Source organism: Podarcis tiliguerta (assembly GCF_965153285.1).
Source record: "Podarcis tiliguerta genome assembly, chromosome: 1".
Taxonomy (NCBI): Eukaryota; Metazoa; Chordata; class Lepidosauria; order Squamata; family Lacertidae; genus Podarcis; species Podarcis tiliguerta.
Window position 1 is genome coordinate 103,713,489 of NC_139534.1, and position 19,919 is coordinate 103,733,407.

Below are 19,919 nucleotides of genomic sequence, written 5' to 3' on the forward strand. Positions count from 1 at the left end.
TCACTCTCTCTCACTGCAGTGCTGGCTGTGCGAATCCGATCCGAGCCGCCGGGTCGCCGCCCACTGTGGAGGGGGGGTGCCAGGCGTGCGGTGCGGAGAGAGAGCGAGGGACTATCTGGGGGAGGGACAGTGCAGCGGGGGGGGGGGCGCAAATTACTTGCCTTGCCCCGGGTGCTGACAACCCACGCTACGCCACTGCTTGGAACTGCTCTCATTGTTGAGAGACAGATGGATGCCAATAGCATTAGTGTTTAAAGTCTTAAACTATTTGGGTCCCAAATACCTGAAAGACTGCCTCCTTCGCTACAGATCCTCTTGCATGAGGGGGTTCTCTTGGTAGCATTGCTTGGCAGATGGCAGCCCATTTCCTGTGGAATTCCCTCCCCAGAGAGGTGCATGTAGTACCTTCATTTCCTATATGCTGACAATGCACCTGGGTATGCTGCTCTTTTGACACCAAAGATATGTATGTTATGATCCTATTCTTCCGATTATAAATTGTTTTAACCAATTTCAATACTGAATCTATCCTGGAACCTTGGGGTCATTTCACACTTTTAGAGTTCTCTTCATTATGAGGTGCAAGTGGCTCTGTCTGTCTTGGCTTTTAAATGGACGCTGAAGACATTGTATTTTGTTGAAAGGATGGTGTATGCTGAAGTCTTAATTGCTGTTTTTCGTCCACTATTTGAAAGATTAGATAGTACTCAACACTAGTTCTACTCTCACTGAAGTTAATGGACATGCTTAACTTAATTAATGAACTCAAGTAGGATTGGATTGAATGCAACTCCTTGCAAGGTGCCTTGCATTCAATATGATCTCACAATTTGACTTTCCCTCCCCTCATCCATGTTTTACAAGTGCACCTGCCTCGGAGACCACAGCTTGTTAACAGCTTTAGTGGGTTTTTTTCGTGTGTTGCGCCAAAAGCAGGCTATTAGAACATCTTGCTTTCAACTTGTGCATTTCCATACTTTTCTGCAAGTTACGTAGGCATAGGGACCATTCATTAACCATTAAGAATGAAAAACTTCAAGGGAAGCTGGTTCTGCCAGTTGCCAATACAGGTAAGTGCTAATTTACTTGTAACATCATGATCTACCTATGCCATGTGGCCCACAAGTCAAACATTTTGAAGGGTTAGCTGCACATTATTCATGCATAGCTGAGGTCACAAAGCAAAGAAAAGCTGATTTGGAAGGCAGGGGAATTTTAGTGTGCAGAAGCAGCTGGAAGTGGCTGATTGCCCATTCCTAGTCACTCTCCAAGTAGGTTTTCCTTCTGCGAAGTTCAAAGACCGGATCCAGGTCTCAGATCCATGTGTTTGCTTGTAACTCTCTGTTAGCCCCTTAGTTAAATTGATCTCACAAGAGCAGTTAAGTGTGTGGTTGACTCTTGTACTGTTAATCAAGGGTATGTACAAACACTTAGCTTTTGCTGGATTGTATCCTAGGTGCAGGGGTTGCAAACCTGTGGCTCATCAGTTATTGAACTACAGCTCCCATCAGTCCCACCCAGGATGCCTGCCCCATGTTCAGGGTTGATGGCAGTTGTTATGGGAAGATACCACATTAGCCACCCCTGTATGTGTGTTGTGTTGAACTGTATAACATGAAGGAACTAGTAACAAATTTCAAGGGGGGAAATGTAATTTTATCACACAGAACAAGCTGCTGTTTGTCCATCTACCATATAGTCACCCGGAAAGTACAGCGATAAGAATAAATAGATAACATGTAAAGCCAAAGGCATGGTAAGTGTTCACAGTCTATTTAATAGTGGGACATGGATATAAGTACTACACAGTTGTTGCTGTTTTAGAACACATTCAATTTTGATATAAGCATTTGCTACGGGAGGGATTTGGGCTTTCCATATTCTACACTTTTAAAGATTTATTCTGCCAGTTTAAGCAAACAATATCAAATTATGATAGCTGGTCTGGTCTTCTACTTAGCTTGGTTTCCTAAAAAAAATTGTTCATAAAGCATTAGCCAAATAAATGTCTGACTTACTTCAGAACTCAAGGCTTTCTGGATTTAAACAGTGGAAACAAGCAAGATAGTTTTCAACGAAAAGTGTGATTTGTTCAGTGCTAAAACTACCATGCTGATATAATAAAATATTTTTCCATGATCAATTTTAATGCTTTATTCATTGATTAAAAGAATATACATTTAACATAAACCATACAACATCAGTCATCAAGTCAAACACTCAGCTGGTTTCCTTACAATTTCTGTCAGGAGTTACTTTAGTCTGATCACATTTATAAGATAAAATCTCACCACATCTGGCATTCACACACACTGTGCCAGTGGATTCACTCTACTGATGTACATATAAAATCCGCATGGTATGTGCTCACTGGAGACAAAACAGCGCACACCTGTCAAAAGGTCATTTTAATATAAGATGGTAAAACCATTTGTAAAACACATATAAACTTTTCCATAAATAGAATCATATCTGGACATCTGTTGCATAAATTGTGTTTTCCAAAGCTTACAATATGGCAGCCAGGTCTCAGCACTGCTGGGCACCCACGTTGGCCACTTAACTTTATTATTGCAGACTGTCCTTTAACATTAAATGCACAACATTCGTACCACTTAAAACTTGGGTCAGGTGGAAGTCTCACAGAGACCACGTCTGTACCGCGGTTGCCCTGAAACAGTTTAAATCGGCTTTTAAAGCCTCTCAGATATAACAAGATTTTAAAACATACTTCATGGAATGTTCTTCATGCATCATAGCAGCTCATACCTGTGATAGAACAAGGTTTGTATTATCTGTTTTCCTTTCTTTCCTTTACATTCACTATTCACAGTGAAACAGGTGCATGTTTAAGAGTTCTGAGGTTGCTGACTGAGCCACAGCACAGCTGTGTACCACAGGTCGAAATTCGACCTTATATATTACAATCTAGCAGTATCTGGCTGGCCAAAAATTGGCCTGCCCCTGCCAGCATGTGGGCACTTCTTCGTTTTAAATCTATTCTTTGGCAGCTGACACAGGCGCTGACAGAGAAAATCCAGTGACTTAGTTGCTAGGGATTTCACGACTAATGTTTGTTTGCAAGCAAAGTAGACTTAAATTTATATCTTTAAATCATTATGGTTTTACCCCATCGGAGTGTAGAGACTTGACGTTTCTTTTTAAATCTGGGCCCAAAGCTAACTTGTACGGAGAAGCTGACAGACCACAAGAAAAAGAAGCTACAATTAATTTACAATGAAACTACGATTGATAGCTTTCAGAGTCAGGTAAGCATCTGAAGAAGCTATACTGTGCAAGAGACAACTGCTTCATATTTAAGGAGGAGATTGCAGAGTGGCAATATTTCATGCTCCAGATATTGTACATGAAATCAAAGCAAAGGTTTACAGTAAATGGTATTGGATAGTCCTGATTTTTCTCTCTTAAAAAAAAAAAAAGCTTTAAGTAGCATGCTACAAGTTTACATGACAATGACTGCATTCAAAACCACTGGGCTATGGATAGTAAAAAGATTTTTGGCTCCTGAGCACAAAAACTCCGACAATAGTAAAATCAGTGAAGTTGCAGAGTTACTCAGTACAAAAAGAAAGTTAGCCGGCAACCTCAGACAACCTTCAGCCACATCTGAGTTTTGCTTTTTTTTTTTTTTTGTAGACAAGTCCATTAACCGTGAAAGCCCTAAACGTTGCCACTTTCAGCTTCTAAACCAATACCCGACTACGTTCTTTGATCAAGAAGTAGAATATACATATATAATTCTATATAGCTAATACTGATTAAACACAGCACAAGAGGGGTTAATTCACACTACTGAAAAACATAATAGGACCCTACTTGCATATGTAACCACAGGAACTGTAAATAAAGAGAACTAAATGCCTTCACTGAAGCTTTGCATTTCTCTGTAAAAATGACGAGTTGGCTCAGTAAAGACACTGAGTAATTCTATGTCCATGACTGCGTGCCAAGGTCGGCCCAATCCAAGGGATACCTGCTCAATGAGATTGTGCACCGGATCCACATCCTGATCGGCCAATTCACCTTGGTCAAAATCAATGCTTTCTTCTGTGACTTCAAGCACTTTCAAATCAGAGCCACGAAGACGAGCAATGGCAATCAGGTTGTGAGCCCAAACAGTATAACCTGAAACACAAAAAAGCAATTACTAATTTTTAGGACTTGGTCTTTCTTCCCTCTCCCTCCCCACCCTACCCCAAAGGTAATTTAATATTTTACAGCCTCACAGCTAACGTCTCCCTATTTAGCAATTTTCCTAATGAGGTTCTTTTCAAGAAATCACCCCAGTAATTGGTCAGTTTACTTACTCAGTTAATTAAAAAAGTGAATATTGCTGCTGCTTCTTTTTGTATTTAATTTTTGTGGAGTTGCCTGTTTTCCCTTCCCCAATAATTCCGGGCAGATGAGTAAGGAAATGTCTCATGGGATTTCTTGGTAGTTTTGCAGCATGATATCTATGTAGCATAAAGGCTCGTGTTAAAGGAGCCAATAATCGTAAAATATGTCGGGTGTAATACAACTTTGACGGGGAAGCCGTCTAAAGTAAGGACAATCCAACAGTGCAGGAAGTTATTTTCCTATCAATTAAGGGTTGTTGGGTTGTTGTTTTTTGGCAACTGTGAGTCCTGTGTTCTGAAGGTAGTAACAGTTTCCCACCATATAATCATGTTGATATGCACAGCGTCAGTGGCGTAGTGTGGGTTGTCAGCACCCGGGGCAAGGCAAGTAATTTGCACCCCCTAACCCGTGGATTTGTGCCCCCTAACCCTAACCCCCAGATGTTGTGCCCGGTGCGGTCGGCCCCCCCTGCACCCCTACGCTACGCCACTGCACAGCGTATCCTAGCCTGAAGCCAGAGCACAATTTATTCCCTGCCCCAACACCCAACACTTTGGGAATTCTCCCAAAACCTGGAGAAAAATACTTGAGTGGGAATTTCAAGGGCATACCCATACCCATATGAATGTGTAGGTTTCTAGACTAGCAGTGTTTTGCCCCTCTGTAATTGCCTACCATGCACTGCCAGAAGAGAGAGCCTTGTGCACCTCCAGGCCAATAAAACCAATGGGTCTTCGGTTCGGTTGTCGCTGAGATCTGGGAAGCCAGACATATCTATCACATCATTCATTAGTATGAAATGAGTGAGGAACTTATCATACTGCCTAGATATGAGATCAACAACAGCTCCTGAAACGCAAGTGATGTAGCTGTCGAAGTGAATCCTCTCCAGTGGGATACTGGGTTTAAGAATCCTTAGCATGTCGTCGCTCTTGATATCAAAAGCCATTATATAGACCCGAAGATTAGTGCTGTTGCGTGTCAGTGCCTTCCAGTCTTCGTCTTCTGGCATATTTTCCAGGGACTTGTGCATTACGGAAATATTGTGGACCAGAAGAGACAGTCGATGCAAAGGCACATGGTTACTATCAGCCAGGACTCTTGCCATTTCTGCTGTAAAATCACAGAAATCCAAGGCGAGTGAGCGAAGACTGACAAAACGCTCCAATTCAACCGCAGTGATAAGAGTGGTATTACCAGGGATGTGGTTGTCCAGTAAACTCAGGTGTTCCATAGTGTTGGCAATAGGATTTGAGAGAGATGACAATGATGTGGGTGTTACGATTTGTAGCATAAACCCGCATGACAGCCATTTCAGTTGCCTGCTGTTACCCAATATTTCTTCAAACAGCTGCTGTATTCTGCAAGAAGAAACAGACGCAACCGTCTTAATCTTTTATAGTTTAATTTTTTAATCCTGAGCCAAGTTCAATAGACAAAGAAGCAACAAAGCTTTACACCTTTAATGCAAACGGTGTTGCATTAGAAACACACTGGCTGTAGCAGGGGTGGGTGGGGTGGTAGTGAAGGAAAGAAAGAACACACCATTTAAAAATAAGTCTAAAGTTCCAGCAGCAGAATTGCACTTGCTTTTTAAAGTTCTGTTGTCTTCCTTTTTGTTTTAAACAAATATAAAAGGAAATTCATTTTGCCCTTTTGGAACTGTGCATGCTAACTTGTTTTGATTCTCTTCCCCACATTTTGTAACTAGCATATGTGTAGGGTAGCTACCAATTGCTAGAAGTCCTAGAGAGCACAGCGTGGTGGGTTCAATAGTGCTTGTATCTACTCATTGCATCAGCACTTTGCGTATCTCATTCAAATGATACTCCAAAGGGAAAATCAGGACTGATTAATGCTGTATATGCTTGTACATCATTCAGCTTGACACTTGATTTGAAGCCACATGGCGGAAGTGAAATTTGATTATATGAAAGCTCTATCCGTGATGCTTGTTCCACGGTAACCATTTCTCACATGCGAGTCATGACTTGGTACCACATTCAGAATGATGGACATCTGTATGTAATCTATTTATACCAGCTGATGAAAATAATGGGGGGTAGGAAGTAACTTGCACCTTACGCTTATTTTACTTATGCAATTGCAACTTTGGTCGGCGGGGGAAATAAATATCTAACTGGAGAGTGGAGGAAACCCATTCTCCATTCATTTATTTTCCTCCACCCACCTGTGCAAAGCTGCGATTGCTGATTTTGGAACAGCAGCTCTGGCAGAATCCAAACAACCCTCCATGTTGCCGGGGTGTGTGTGTGTGTTCCAAAGGGTTCCTGGCTTTATGCATTTTTGCATAAATGTGTGGAGCCCTCACGTAAGATGTGAGTTAACTGTACCAGAAACCTTTCTTCTAATTAGCAAGTACAACTCTGATAATGATGAACATTCTAATCCCACCCTTCCACCAAAGAACTGAGGCCAGTGTACACAGTCCCCACACGTCTCATATTTTACTCCTGAAGTTAATTGTGAGAATAGTCAGGTTAATTGTGTCTGAAGCAGTATGAAAGTTGCTCAGTTTTTTGCAGAATGCACCTGCTTTTAGCAATGTGACATGGATAGCATAAAGTTTATACTGAGAATTGCTGGATGAAGATACTGCTATAGCAGTCCCTGGCACTCCTTCCTGCTTTGCTTAAAATGATTTATCCTAGAATGTGAATTTTGTAGGAGAAAATCTCCCAACTACTGCAAATGGCTTGTTTTTAGAGTAATCATGTTCAGAGAAAAGATGTCCAATTTGCAGCAACAAAGAACGATAGACACTGTGAAACCATGAGCCATTATTTTCAGTGCTAAATCATCAGAGAAGACAATGGATTATATTCTAAAACAGTGCATTTACAACACACACACATCCCATTTCTTTAAACTGCAATACTGTAACAATATATTTTGGACAACTTACTGCTTAATCTTTTTTCCATCTGGATCCACTTTGCTGAGGTGCGTATTTGATATACTTCCATGTTGTTGCAGAATGCTTATATCACCAAAGAGACTTAATTTCTGGAGATTCCTATTTGGGAGGGGAAAGTGTCAAGTCAGAGGCTTTGCATTAGAGGAGCATTTGAAAATAGCTCAAGCTTTTGTGTTATATGAGCCGCAATCCACACAGTAACACTATAGCCTTCCAGCACATGAAATCTAGAAACTAGTTGCCCCTTCTAACCAAGGTACATTTGAATGACCAAGCTAAATAGCTTTACAATACATTTAAATTTGTTCAAAACTAGAAAAGAACCCAACATAATTCCGTCACAATATAGTGAATCTTTTTTCTGAATCACAGGATACTAGAAATAATCCTCATGAATATAGACAGTGGTAAGGAAATGGTTATATGTGGATATAACATTGCAGAGGGGCTTGCAAAATATATACCAGAATGAAATCCCCTGTACCTAGGGTCACTGGGTGCAGCTATTTGGGACTTGCCATGCTAGTGACAGAGACTGTATAGAACCTATGATGTAGATGTGCTTTCTTTGCATGAACCTGCTTATTTTCTTGGCTTTTTTCCACCCAAGAATAAAATGCTTGAATATAAAGGATGGAATGGAAAAGCCATCTAACCAGATTTCCTTCTAGCCCGCCTTCACAGACTGCATCACTCTCCAGGTTATGTGGTTATGTTTTTAGCAGAGTTGCGACATTTTTGGTAAATTCTATATTGCGTGGCTCAGACATAAACACGATGCCCTGCCTAATATTTACATAGAAGCTCTTGGATTCTCCCAGGTACAGATTAGATAACTTGCCAGATCTTCACAGAGGACAAAGTAAAAAGGCAGCAAACAGCAGCCATTCCCTAGATTATTTTCAGTGAAGCTGACTAATAACAGCTGTTTCCAAGGCCATCATACTTAAAGGTACATACACAACTTATCTGGAGACGAGTTTATAGTTCCATACATAGCCTTTCATTTATTACCTATACTAATGCTTCACTGAAAATCATGTTTAAATATTTCAGGGTGTACACTTTTGCCCCCCATATTATTCTAAATTTTCAATTCTGCTCCAGCCTCCTCTACTTTGGTGTTCTGTAGGCAGCCAAGTAAAACAATTTGCTCACTTTTGCTCCCACAGATGTACAGTATTAAAAAGAAAACTGTTGTATAAACAAGTCTGAAGAAGCATTCACCAACTTGGCATCCTCCAGATGTTTTGCACTACGACGTTTGGAGGACATCAGGTTGGTGAAGGCTGGTCTATTAAAAACCATCTACTGCAAGTAGCGCCTGCTACCCACTCAATCGTGGTCTAAAAAACAGTAAAGGAGAGCCAGGTTTCTTCCAATTAACAAAAGCTTGCTTGTCTGGTTGTAGCAACTCATATTCCCATTAAGTGACTACTAGATGAGTGGTTAGCTACAGCCCTGAATTTAAATATTGACTTTTGATCATAAATTCAACCTGAAGCATAAGCACTCTCTGTAGAAAATTAACTATGTTTATGTCAGTTCAAACCTAAGTTTGGCAGGGTGCCGCTCAATTGGTAGCTACTCAGAGTTGTCATAATGTATTGCGCAGAGATCTGAAGACTAGTCACATACAGCAAAGTTCATGCCTCAAATACGTCAATATTTTCAGCGCATCATTTATTGCCAATATGCAAAACACAGAGATTGCTTTCCAAAGGATTTTCTAAAGGGTCAGCTATCATACCTGATCTATATGCTCCACAGTAATGTGAACATTTTAATTAGAAGTAGCAGTGAGCACCCAAGAACATCAAGCAGTATTGCTATTTTTAGCTCTGCAGCCAAAGACTTCTTGCCTCAGGTACCGTAAATTCTAAAAGAACAGCATTGTCATTTGAAAGTTGTGTGTAGTTGCATAAGCTGTACATGCTGCACAGCTGAAAGCCAGGCTAAACCTTATAAGAGGGCTACAGCTGCCACTGCTGCCACTCTCTCTTGTAGCATCATCCAACACATAAAATGCATCATACAAAAAATCACTATGCTAACCCATCTGCCAATGCTGTGAGGCAAAGACCGGGAGATGAGCAACGCAATAGGATGCCATGTGTTGTGTTGGATGCTATAAGGAGGAGTGGTGGTTGCTGCAGGGACAAAGATAGTAAGCCCTCCCATACCAATTCACGTGAATAACTAATCAAAATATCTGGGGTCAGTTGCTTACTTTAACAATCTGGCACTATCTATTCTACACACACCTTTAGCACAGTGGGCACTGCTTGCACATCATGACTTGAAGTGTATGTGAACGCATCTGCCCGTGTATGTGAGAAAGAGGGAGACAGAGAGATTAGGTATCACAGCACACACTTCAATCCTATATACATTTACTTGGAAGCAAGTCTCTTTTTTAGGGGGGCTTACTCCCAGGAAACTATGCACAGAGGGATCCGAGCCATACTCTGCAGACATGCTATTACATTTCCATTCATTTCATGCACAAGGCTTCCACCAGCCCATCAGCAGCCAGAGCCCAGTCGATCCCACAGCAGCAGCAGCAGTGACAGCTCCTGGCGCCAGGCTAACTTGATGAACTCTGGATCTCCTTCAGTCATGTGTTATCATGAACTGTAATGTCCTAAAAATACATGAGCAATTTAGTAATACCCATTAAACCACTGTGTAAAACACAGCATTTTTCTAATGTATGACATTAGCTCTAGGGTTTATGCACAATTGTTTCCAACCTGCATTAAGATTGCATTTGAGCTTTAGAGCAATTTATGGAATTGCTTGGAGAACCTTGTGTTCCATATTATGTCCCAGATCCTTCAGAAACTATTAATTCTTCCCAGCCTTATTTTATATGCTGCACTCAAGCAAAGCCATTAATTCTCTGCTCAGCAACTAATTTTCAGAAGCCATATTTTCAGTTGAGCAATGGCCGAAAGGCCTGCAGTGTGGGCTGTGATTGGACCTACATGAGCAAAATTAAAGCGAATGCGCTCTTCTCCAGCACAATCTGCGTCAGAAACTTTGGCACTCTATGCACCTTCTATGCACCTTCACTGCTCACTGCTATTTCTTTGTGCTTTGGCTTGTACACAGGAGTTTAGGTGCACAATGAGATAAAGAGGTCTGCCCAAGTTTATTCTGTTTGTAGTGTAGAAGACAAGTGCCTCACCCAGGAAGAAAATGGCTGACTACACCATAAGAGCACATGGTCCTGTCTGAGACATCCTGGTGATCAGGGGCTGTGCAAGGAGCCAGGCAGAAAACCTTTAGAAACTAGATTTATTCACTAGGCCACCATTTGTCTATCCACATGTTTAACTTTTAAAGTATAGTCCATGCTATACTTCTTAGTCAAACAGAATATAATTTGCTAGATTTATATCATTGCCACCTAGTCCACAACAGAAACACATCTAATGTTATAGAGTGATCTAGTATGTTCAAACTCTGACATTCTGCATTGTGATTTACAGTGGTGCCCCGCAAGACGAATGCCTCGCAAGACGGAAAACCCGCAAGACGAAAGGGTTTTCCGTTTTCAGAGGTGCTTCGCAGGACGAATTTCTCTATGGGCTTGCTTCGCAAGACGAAAATGTCTTGCGATTCTTGAGGGTTTTTTTCGCTCCCCAACCCCTTTTTCTAAAGCGCTAAGCTGCTAATAGCCTTTTAGCAGCTAATCCGCTAATCCCTTAAGCCTTTAATAGCCGTTAATAGCCCTTAAACCGCTAATAGCACTAATAGCGCTAATCCGCTAATGGGCTTGCTTCGCAAGACGAAAAAACCGCAAGACGAAGAGACTCGCGGAACGGATTCTTTTCGTCTTGCGAGGCACCACTGTATTTTACTTTTGTGGTTGGAAGAGCCAGATGCAACAACTTGCCTGCGTAGTGTTAGTGCATTGGCAGAGACTAAAAGTAGTCAATGCAACCGTTTCAGCTATACATTCATGTGCACTGCGGTTTCTGTGAAATACAGTTTCGGAATACAATACCAAGCTATGAAGCAGAGAGAAAACTAACACCTACTAGCTATCAGAAAGCAAGTACATAGAAGAATATAAAAAGTAAACAAGTCTTGCCACAACAGATACTGCTGTGGCAAGACTTTCCACAAAGGCGGGATTGGAAAGATGCCCCAAACCTTTATTAGCGAAACTAACATTTTACTGACATCCAAAATATCTACCAATTAGAGGAATACGTACATGTGTAAAATGTTGCCTAAAAATATTAGCAACCACATCACAGTTCCCTCATGTTCGTAGGTGGAAATCTGTCAAATTCCACTAGTATTATATCAGACAGTGAAGAGGTTGCTCAATAATTTCCCACATACTTAAAAAATTATAACAGTAGAATGATTACTCTTTTTTAACCAGTGTTTTCTTGGGAAGAAAGTTTTTAAAAAGTTTAGGGACCTACTACAAATTATTTAATGGCTTAGGTAATGCCTTAGATAGGAACATTGGGGCGTATCGTTCACCACTCTATCTGCCATAATTGCTGCATTTTCCACCTCCTCAATTATGAACTGTCTTCCACTGAACACGTAGAAGACAAGGAGGAAACTAAGACAGGCTGCTTCCTCCAGCCGGGTGCTGCATTTTCACATCACGGTCCTGACACAGTGGCTGCTCAGAGAGGGCGATGTCCAGGCTCCTAAGTATTGACCAGTTTCAAAATAGGCCTGTACTCTGGAGGCTGTACACTCACGTCAAAAGCATATTTTATAACTGCAATTTCTGAGAATCCCTGGGGATCTTGTTGCAGTTTAATAAAGGCGAAATTAAAAGATTGGCCTCTTTTGCTCTATCGTTATTCAAGCTGTCAAGCAAACATCAATGACAGGGTGCATTTTGCTCTTTTTTTCTGAATTTAAGCTTTCATTAAAAAAAACACAAAGCACCTACCTCTCAAATGCATTAAGCCATTTATGGCAGGGGGAATAGAGTTACTCAGACGTAGCAAACAGGACAGCTCCACTTTATCTGCCCACACTATGCCATGGAGAATTGCACTGTATCATACGAATTTCCAGCTAAGTATACTGTGCTTTTTGATGTAGCTCTGTCCATTTTTAGCAGTGAGCCTTGCTCACGCTGTATGTCATGATGCCACTGCATTATGTGGGTGGCATTGCAGCCAAGAAAGTTATCATGGTGTGAACTGCAAACAGGGATGGTTCTCTGAAGGGCTTTGAACAAGATAGTTATAAAAACATTATCAGAAGTCAGAACCATTAGTAAATGTAAATCATGAGTTTGTATTCCCAAACCTGAGAACCACTACATTGTTCTCTCCTACGGAGAATATAGGTTCTTCACTTGAACAGAAGAATTTAGCTTCCTCCCCATGCCACTCCAAAATTCTAATCAGAATTAAAGTTGACTTTTTAGGCTCTGCACTTCAGGCCATTTGTGTTTGACAAAGACATACTGTAGGTTTTGAAGAGATTGTAAATTTTATCACTGCCTGTTATGTAACTGAAGAATAAATGAGACAGTCAGAAGCAACATCAGCCTAGGCCACTCGATCATCAACCTAAGCATATCTCCTTCATTTCTATTTGTTTCTCTCCAACTGCTTGATGAAGAATATTTTGCTTGCAAACCATTTTGAATAACTAGCTGGTGCAATAAAATATGCCATTTTAAATCACGCTGTGTGAAAAACAAAGCCACCAACTCTCTGATCTCATACAGCGATGACATGGAAATTTCCCACTATTCTGTAAAATACTGAAAATCTCTCCAGAACAAGCAATCTTGCTATGCTGATCAGTAAATGTGCCTCCGGTGTGCCCTTTTTCTTTCAAGAGTTCAATGACAGAAATAAACGCCTTATCTTTCAGAAGCCTATTTGCTGCATAATGCTGAACATGCTAATATGCCGCTTTCTTTCCTAGCTTATTCACCTCCTTTTCAAGCCTATTCATTTTTATTACACAGATGCTCTAACAAGTTAACATTACTACATAATTTATCTCGTACAGGTCAAGAGCAGGCGTATTTCCCCAGAAACCAAATGTGACAAAAGAAGATAACCAACCAGCAGGCATTGCAGATGGAGGAAGAGAAAGTAAAGCAACAGGAAGAACTAGTTTAGTATCTGTATTTCAGACCTTGAAAATATTTGAAACAATTCAAAACAGCACCTTTTCAAGGTGCTATGAAGAAACTAGTTATGGAGAACAAATAAAAAAAAAATCAGTTTAATACCACTGCACCTGCAACCAAGGAGAAGGAAGAGAAGGCCTCAAAGGATATTATTATTTCAGGGCCTCAAAAGATAAGGCTATTTCATCCTTTGATTTCCTACCCCCCACCCAGTCTTAAGTATTACATGGAAGAAGTTAAGACATACAAGAGCAAGGTCTGATTGCCCACTCTCCAAATCACACACACAATCACTTAGTTATTTCATAGTTTGTGGCAAAGGTTTCACAGGATATAGGGGCGTGCATTCAGTTTCAGAAAAATGGTGAAGCCAAGTGGGATGTCTGGGAGGAGGTGTCCAGTACAAAAGCCCCTGGATGTGCTAGTCTACTATGGATGAGTTGCTATGACTGCAAATTTCACCTATTTCTATCAAAAGGGGGACAAATTAGAGCCATCTGAATTCCCAATCTTGGAAGGGTGGGGGGCAAATGGAACTGATTCACTCTCCTGAGCCAAACTGAGTTGTTTTGTAAAGTGCCAAGCTTTGGGATTCAAACCAAATATTATGGTTGGTGCACACTCCTAACAGGTAGTAACTAAAAAAAGAAGATTCCATGGGGTCTCTAATTATCTGTGGCCTTTTAGAAGTGGGTGCAATATTTAAAATTTTAATCATCCGCTTGCTTTTTATGTATCTATTGGGAGAGTTGGGCTATAAATCGGTTTGAGTTGCCTTGGGCAAGATAAAGTGACTAACAAATTCAATAAATAATAACAACGTATGAGCTTGAGGCTCCATCTCCAACACCAAACAATGGTTTGTTTGTTATATGTGAACTGACCCCACTGTTATAACAGAATTTACTTCAGTAAGACTATTTAAAATTGCAATCTACTAAGCAGATCCACACATAGAAGCAGGCTTTCCAGAGCAGATTTCTTTGCTGGATGAGGATTGTGCATGCAACAAGGAACTGGATGTTCAGATATTCTTGCTGAATGCCCACATCCATTAATGAAGGCTATGCATTATGGAATGTGAATTGTGTACACAGTGCCCAACTCATATGCAGCACAGATGGAATGTGGATAGGCACCAAACACATGCAAGCTCTATCAGCACTGTAGAGTGGGAAAGATCCTGAGATTTTCCATTCATCCAGGGATGAAATCAAGGCAGCACATCCCCATCCATTACCTGAGACAACAGTACATGATCATTACTCAACATGATTGTTACTCAACACTAAACAGAGAATAGTCTTAAAACTCATGATGCAGCTGAAACTAAGCAAGCCTGGCCCTGTAAACTGGGAGGCTGCTCAGGAACCACATGCAATTTGCTCTTTGAGGAGTAGAGCATAAGCGAAATAAAGACAACTTCTTGGGTGCGACACCTTACTTACAGCACAATCCTCCGTATTAATTCCAAAGTGAATTCTACGGTTTTCCCACAGGGCTTATTCAGGGGAACATGTGGTTAGACTTGCAGCTTTAAAGGTTTATTCAGAAGGTGTTGTTGCAGAACAAAGCTGCTGCAACAATTAAGTATTTTCCTTAATAAATTCTGAAAGTTAACCGCGGGGGTAGGGAGAGTTCTGCTTCACTAGGAGAAGGAAAGAGTCAAACGTATTTGCTGGATTTAGTTAATGAACTCTCAGAATGGTTCTGCCAAACGAAACACATTTCCTTCTACTTCTCAAATATGTGTGCATGTCAGAATTCTGGCAATATTTGAGTTGTGTGCGTTCAACAGCACAGGACCAAAGCATACAGTTCAGACACTAGTTTTTGCTCACACCCTCGTCTAGCAATCCTTTCTAAAGGATCATGCTCTGGCTTATTACCATAGGAACGAAGTAATATGAAAATGCACATAATGAACCCTGATGCTCTTTTTGTGTAAGGAAAAGCAACTTCAGATGGAGAAAGTCTTGTACAGAGATGCAACAGGGTGGGTTTACTCTTTCATTATCAACTATTTTTTTCTTTCTAACTCACCACTTGAGCTGCTTTCGCTCTCTGTGGGGTTCCAGGAATAAATTTGTGGTGGTAAATATGCTTCTAGAGCATTTATATGCAACGCTCCCTCCTCTGGCAACCTGCACAGAATTTTGCTTAACGGTTGCCATTAATTTGATTTTAATTAATTTTTATAATGAAATGTTTTTAGAATGTTGGATTATTTGATTGTTTGATTATTTGATTGTTGTTAGCCGCCCTGAGCCCGGCTTCGGCTGGGGAGGGCGGGATATAAATAAAATTTATTATTATTATTATTATTATTATTAACACATAGACTACTCTTTAAGCTACCTGATCATTGACATACTAAGACAGCCTTGTAACTAAGTCCACTGGAGTTAATAGCCTGTAAAGTAAAACCACTAGCCTGCTAAAAAGCTAGTAGGCTGTGTTGTTATGCTGCTCAGAGGAATAAAAGCCTCTTCCCCAGTGGTGAGAACAGAAATGAAGTGGGTTGGTGGTGCCTGGACACAGCAATCCATCCCTCCTTAGCCAGACAACTAATTAGCCGCATGGAATTCCTTGTTGCCTATGGTCACAAGGCAAGTTGTTAAGATACAAGGCTGACATAGAAGCTTTGCATGTTTGCTGGTCCTTTCAATGGGGTTGTTTACATAAACACTTTAAGGAAACAGGATTGCCTCTGCAATCTCAACCAGCTACAGTTAGAATTACTGGGGTCAACTTCTACAGAATTATTATTTTGCCTAGCTGGTAAAGAAATAAGGCTATATAAATAGAACTGGAGAAATGTTTTATGCAAGCATGGCCTCAACTGGTAAGCAACAGGGATGTTCAAAAGGAAAACCAGCAGACAGTATGCAGGATCAGCCACAAGATACAAATAGCCCTTGCAATGCCATCATCTTTACACTCTTCAGATTCTGCAGGATTGAATAAGAAAGCCCATGAAGTCATCTATGTACCATGATTAGCTAACAGAGTGAAAGGGAGGGTAAGTCCTATAAGAAACTGCTGAGGCCCAAATTCCCTACAGCTTTAATAGGCTGCTAGCTTGAGAGGGGCTCATCGAGCCTGCCACACCCTTGTTGCAGACCTAGCACTTCATCAGTCTAATGGTTTCCTATTAATTTGTCCAGGCCTGCTGATAGTGATGCTGGTTAGAGTTGGGCCTTAGTGTTGCTGTTTTTATAATAGGTGCATGATTTTATTTTGTTTTGTTTTTTATATAACCATATATCCTGCAGTGTGTGCAGGATATATGGTTATCTTCTAGATGACGGACAGGGTATCAGCTCAAAGAAAGGACTTTGCTGCTCTCTCTTTCTGGTTCTTGGCTTGTTACTTTTCATGCAGATTACCTCCTTCCCTGAAGCAAGCAGCTGCCTTTTCCACAGGTGAGTGTAAGAGTGTCAATCATTGTCTCCAAGTCAAACCTACATCACATGGGTGCTGTGAGGATAAAATAGGGAGAGGAAGAACCATGTGTGTTACACTGAGCTCCTTGGGAGCAAGGTGGGATTTAAATAAATGTCATAAATATGCAAAAATAAAAAGTGACAGAAAGGCCCCACAGCGGGTCACCTAGTGAGCTCACAGATGAGGTGAAATATGAACTGCAATTTCCTGGCTGCCATGAAAGTGAACTGCAATTTCCTGGCTCACAGCACACATACTTGAGTGTTTCAGTATCCACATGACAAAAGCTGGTCACTGTAGCACCCAACAGAGTGAGACGGAATTTGGAAATCTCTGAAAAAAAATGGCCACAAATCTGATCTTGGCTGCTTCAGATTTTATCACATCTTTTCATTGACATATGGTTGCTGTACCAGTTGCAGCAGTTTAATTTTCTGAGATGTGTGATCTGAACAGGATTTTCTTACTGCAAATCACTTAAGATGTGCAAACTATAGTCTATTCTATTGTGCAGAACTGGCTGTAGGAAAGAGTGATGAGCACAGCATGGACAACTGCACAATCTTTTCTTGAAAAGGACATTTCATTCTGTAGTGGAGCAGAGAGAAACAAGAGTAACACAAAAGGAAACAAAAGGAAACAAACAGCTCTGGAACATTACTGATCAACTTAGATTTTTTTCATTATATGACCTTGACAGAATGGGAATTTTGGAAATCTTGTGGGAGAATGCAGTGCAAAAGGCTTACAAATGCAAAATATGTTTATGCTATTTTTGTGATATACAAGTGACACGAAAAACTTGGTATACTTATTTGTAAAACATTCTTGTTTATAAAACCCAATTGAAAATGCAAAATATGTAACTAACTGTGACACCTTTGTTGTATGACAACAAACACTAGAGTCACTGGAAAGGAAAAGATATCACTTTGGATCAGCTGGTATTGCTCCCTTTAAAAAAGAAGAAAATGTTCTTTAACTGGCTTCCCAATTATGTAACAGCCTATAGCAGAGCAAATTATTAATGTGCCCTGCTGCTGGCTTCAGAATAGTACACTAACAGTAGGTGTTCTAGAACAGACACCACAAAGCCACTGTCTCCCATTTTGAAGGATTTAGGCATTAAAGAAGTGACATGTTAGCTGAGGAATGGTTAGTGTTTCTATCAGTCAAGAAACCAAAAGCAACTGTCAGGTTTTCCTAGCAGCTTATGACAAAAAGTATTATGAGCCCATCAAAACAGGGGGCACAGGGCAAATAACAACTGTCTTAACAGCTCCCTGTTTTTGGTGACAGCCCAGGGAAGGTACTTGACGTGCGGAAGGTAGTGACGCTACCTATCCAGAAACACTCCTCTCCACAAGGATCCCCCCCCCCCCAACCGCAGCACTTTTGGGTGGCGACGTGCAGACGTGTGTTCCTTCATGTGATGTTCCCTTAGAGTTGCTCCAGAATGGCTCCTTCCTCGCCGCTCACACATCCCTCCCCCCCCCTCCCGGCGCGCACAGCAGGAGTAAGGTATCTTTAAGTGGATGCGTGACAATCGGGAATTCAACAGGTGCAGCTTCCCCCACCCAGTAATAACTCAATCGGCTGAACTTCAGGCAGATGTTAGAAAGCACATGAACCTTTGAAAGAGAGAGAGAGCTCCTGCTTCCCAACTCGGTAGCTGGGAAGCAGGAGGCTTTGCAACTCTCCCTCTCGCTCGGCGTGTGTTTGCATTGGTGTTAGTACGTGTGTGTGTGTGTGTGTTTGTGAATGTTAGTTAACGCTGGCAGGCCTCCCACCACGCCGTCCTCCTACCTGTTGTTGCGGACGCTGCTCAGCACGCAGAGTACGAGCTCCAGGTAGGTCCTCAGCAGCTCCAGCCAGCGAGGGCACAGCTGCGCTTCTCCCTCGGCCGCGGCCGCCGCGGCTGCCGCTTCCTCGCACACCCCGCTGGCGCCTCCTCCTCCTCCTCCGGCTCCTGCTCCGCCGCCGCCGCCTCCGGCTCCTCCGCTGGGGTAGTTGTCGGCGGCGAACTGGACGCGGAGCTCGCGCACGAACCAGCCGCACTTGCGCATGAGGAAGTCGAGGCGCGGGCGCTCGGCCGGGCAGACGCGCAGGCTGAGGCGCAGCCGGGGCCACAGGGCCGGGTAGAAGAGGCACTCTCGCCAGTGCGAGCAGGCGGCCGAGGCCCGGAGCCGGTCCGGGGCGGCCAGGAACGAGAAGATGTGGACCACCAGCTCGCTGGGCAGGGAGCCGGCGCCCACCGGCCCCCCACACACCGACGACATGGCCGGCCCAGCCGCCGGCGGCCGCAGCCCCGAGCCCGGCCTCGGCCTCCCCTCCGGCTCCTGCGACAGAAACAACAACATCAATGACAAGGCGGAGGGAGGCGGGGCGGGACCGGACGGGACTCTGCTGCTGCTGCTGCCGCTGCCGCCGCCGGAGCCAACCACTGCTCGCAGCCGCAGGGGGAGGGCGAGATGTACCATTGGGCTCCCGGGTTGGGTTGTCGGGGCGGGATGGAACGCACCAACGAGCCGAGAGGGAGGGAGAGGCGGAGCGTACCAAAGTGCGCTCAGCCGACGGGGGTGGCGGGGAACTGTTGCTCTCATGACTCAGCGCGCGGAGAAGGGCTGGCGTGGCTGATGGATGCCACCTAACGAAAGTTTCGCAGAGGAGGGGGAGGTCGGCGCGATAGCCGACCTGGATTTTTTCCTTTGCAAGGCCGCGGGGACGCTTAGAAGAACAACGGGAGGCGCTGCCGCCTAGGCGCGCCTGCACACAAAGTCCTCCGCTCGGCGTGGAAGACGCCCGGTGTTTCTGCATCTTTCCAAAATTCGAACATCGCTGTACTGTTAAAATGAAGCAGTTTATTCCAGGATAATTTTAAGGGCTGGAATAGGCAAGCACCGGCGCCTGATGAACGAACCTGCCATTATTACCACCTAAGTGGAGTTTATTTTTATTTTTTTCCTTGGCAGATAAGAGCAGAGGGGAAATATTCTCCCTGTCCTCTTTCATTTGTATCAGAGGCATGAGCATGACTAG

General features: G+C 42.6%; 1 protein-coding gene across 1 annotated transcript; it reads right to left on the reverse strand.

The window, feature by feature from the left end:
* Positions 1–1,757: 1,757 nt before the first annotated feature.
* On the reverse strand, positions 1,758–19,375 carry FBXO33 (F-box protein 33). The gene is made up of 4 exons (XM_083445565.1): positions 18,687–19,375; positions 7,286–7,396; positions 5,035–5,720; positions 1,758–4,146 (listed from the first exon to the last, which is right to left on the reverse strand). The coding sequence occupies exons 1-4, from the start codon at positions 19,358–19,360 to the stop codon at positions 3,875–3,877; spliced, it is 1,743 nt and encodes a 580-aa protein (XP_083301691.1). The 5' UTR covers positions 19,361–19,375; the 3' UTR covers positions 1,758–3,874.
* Positions 19,376–19,919: the final 544 nt, after the last annotated feature.

What these genes read in the sequence shown, in the direction of transcription:
- FBXO33 (XM_083445565.1), bottom strand. Translation starts at nt 19,360, where the DNA reads ATGGTACATCTCGCCCTCCCCCTGCGGCTGCGAGCAGTGGTTGGCTCC. An exon ending in AGCAGCGTCCGCAACAACAG is followed by an intron (nt 7,397 to 18,686) that starts GTAGGAGGACGG and finishes CCTCCCAAATAG; the next exon opens with GAATCTCCAGAAATTAAGTC. An exon ending in CTCTCTTCTGGCAGTGCATG is followed by an intron (nt 4,147 to 5,034) that starts GTAGGCAATTAC and finishes TTTGTGTTTCAG; the next exon opens with GTTATACTGTTTGGGCTCAC.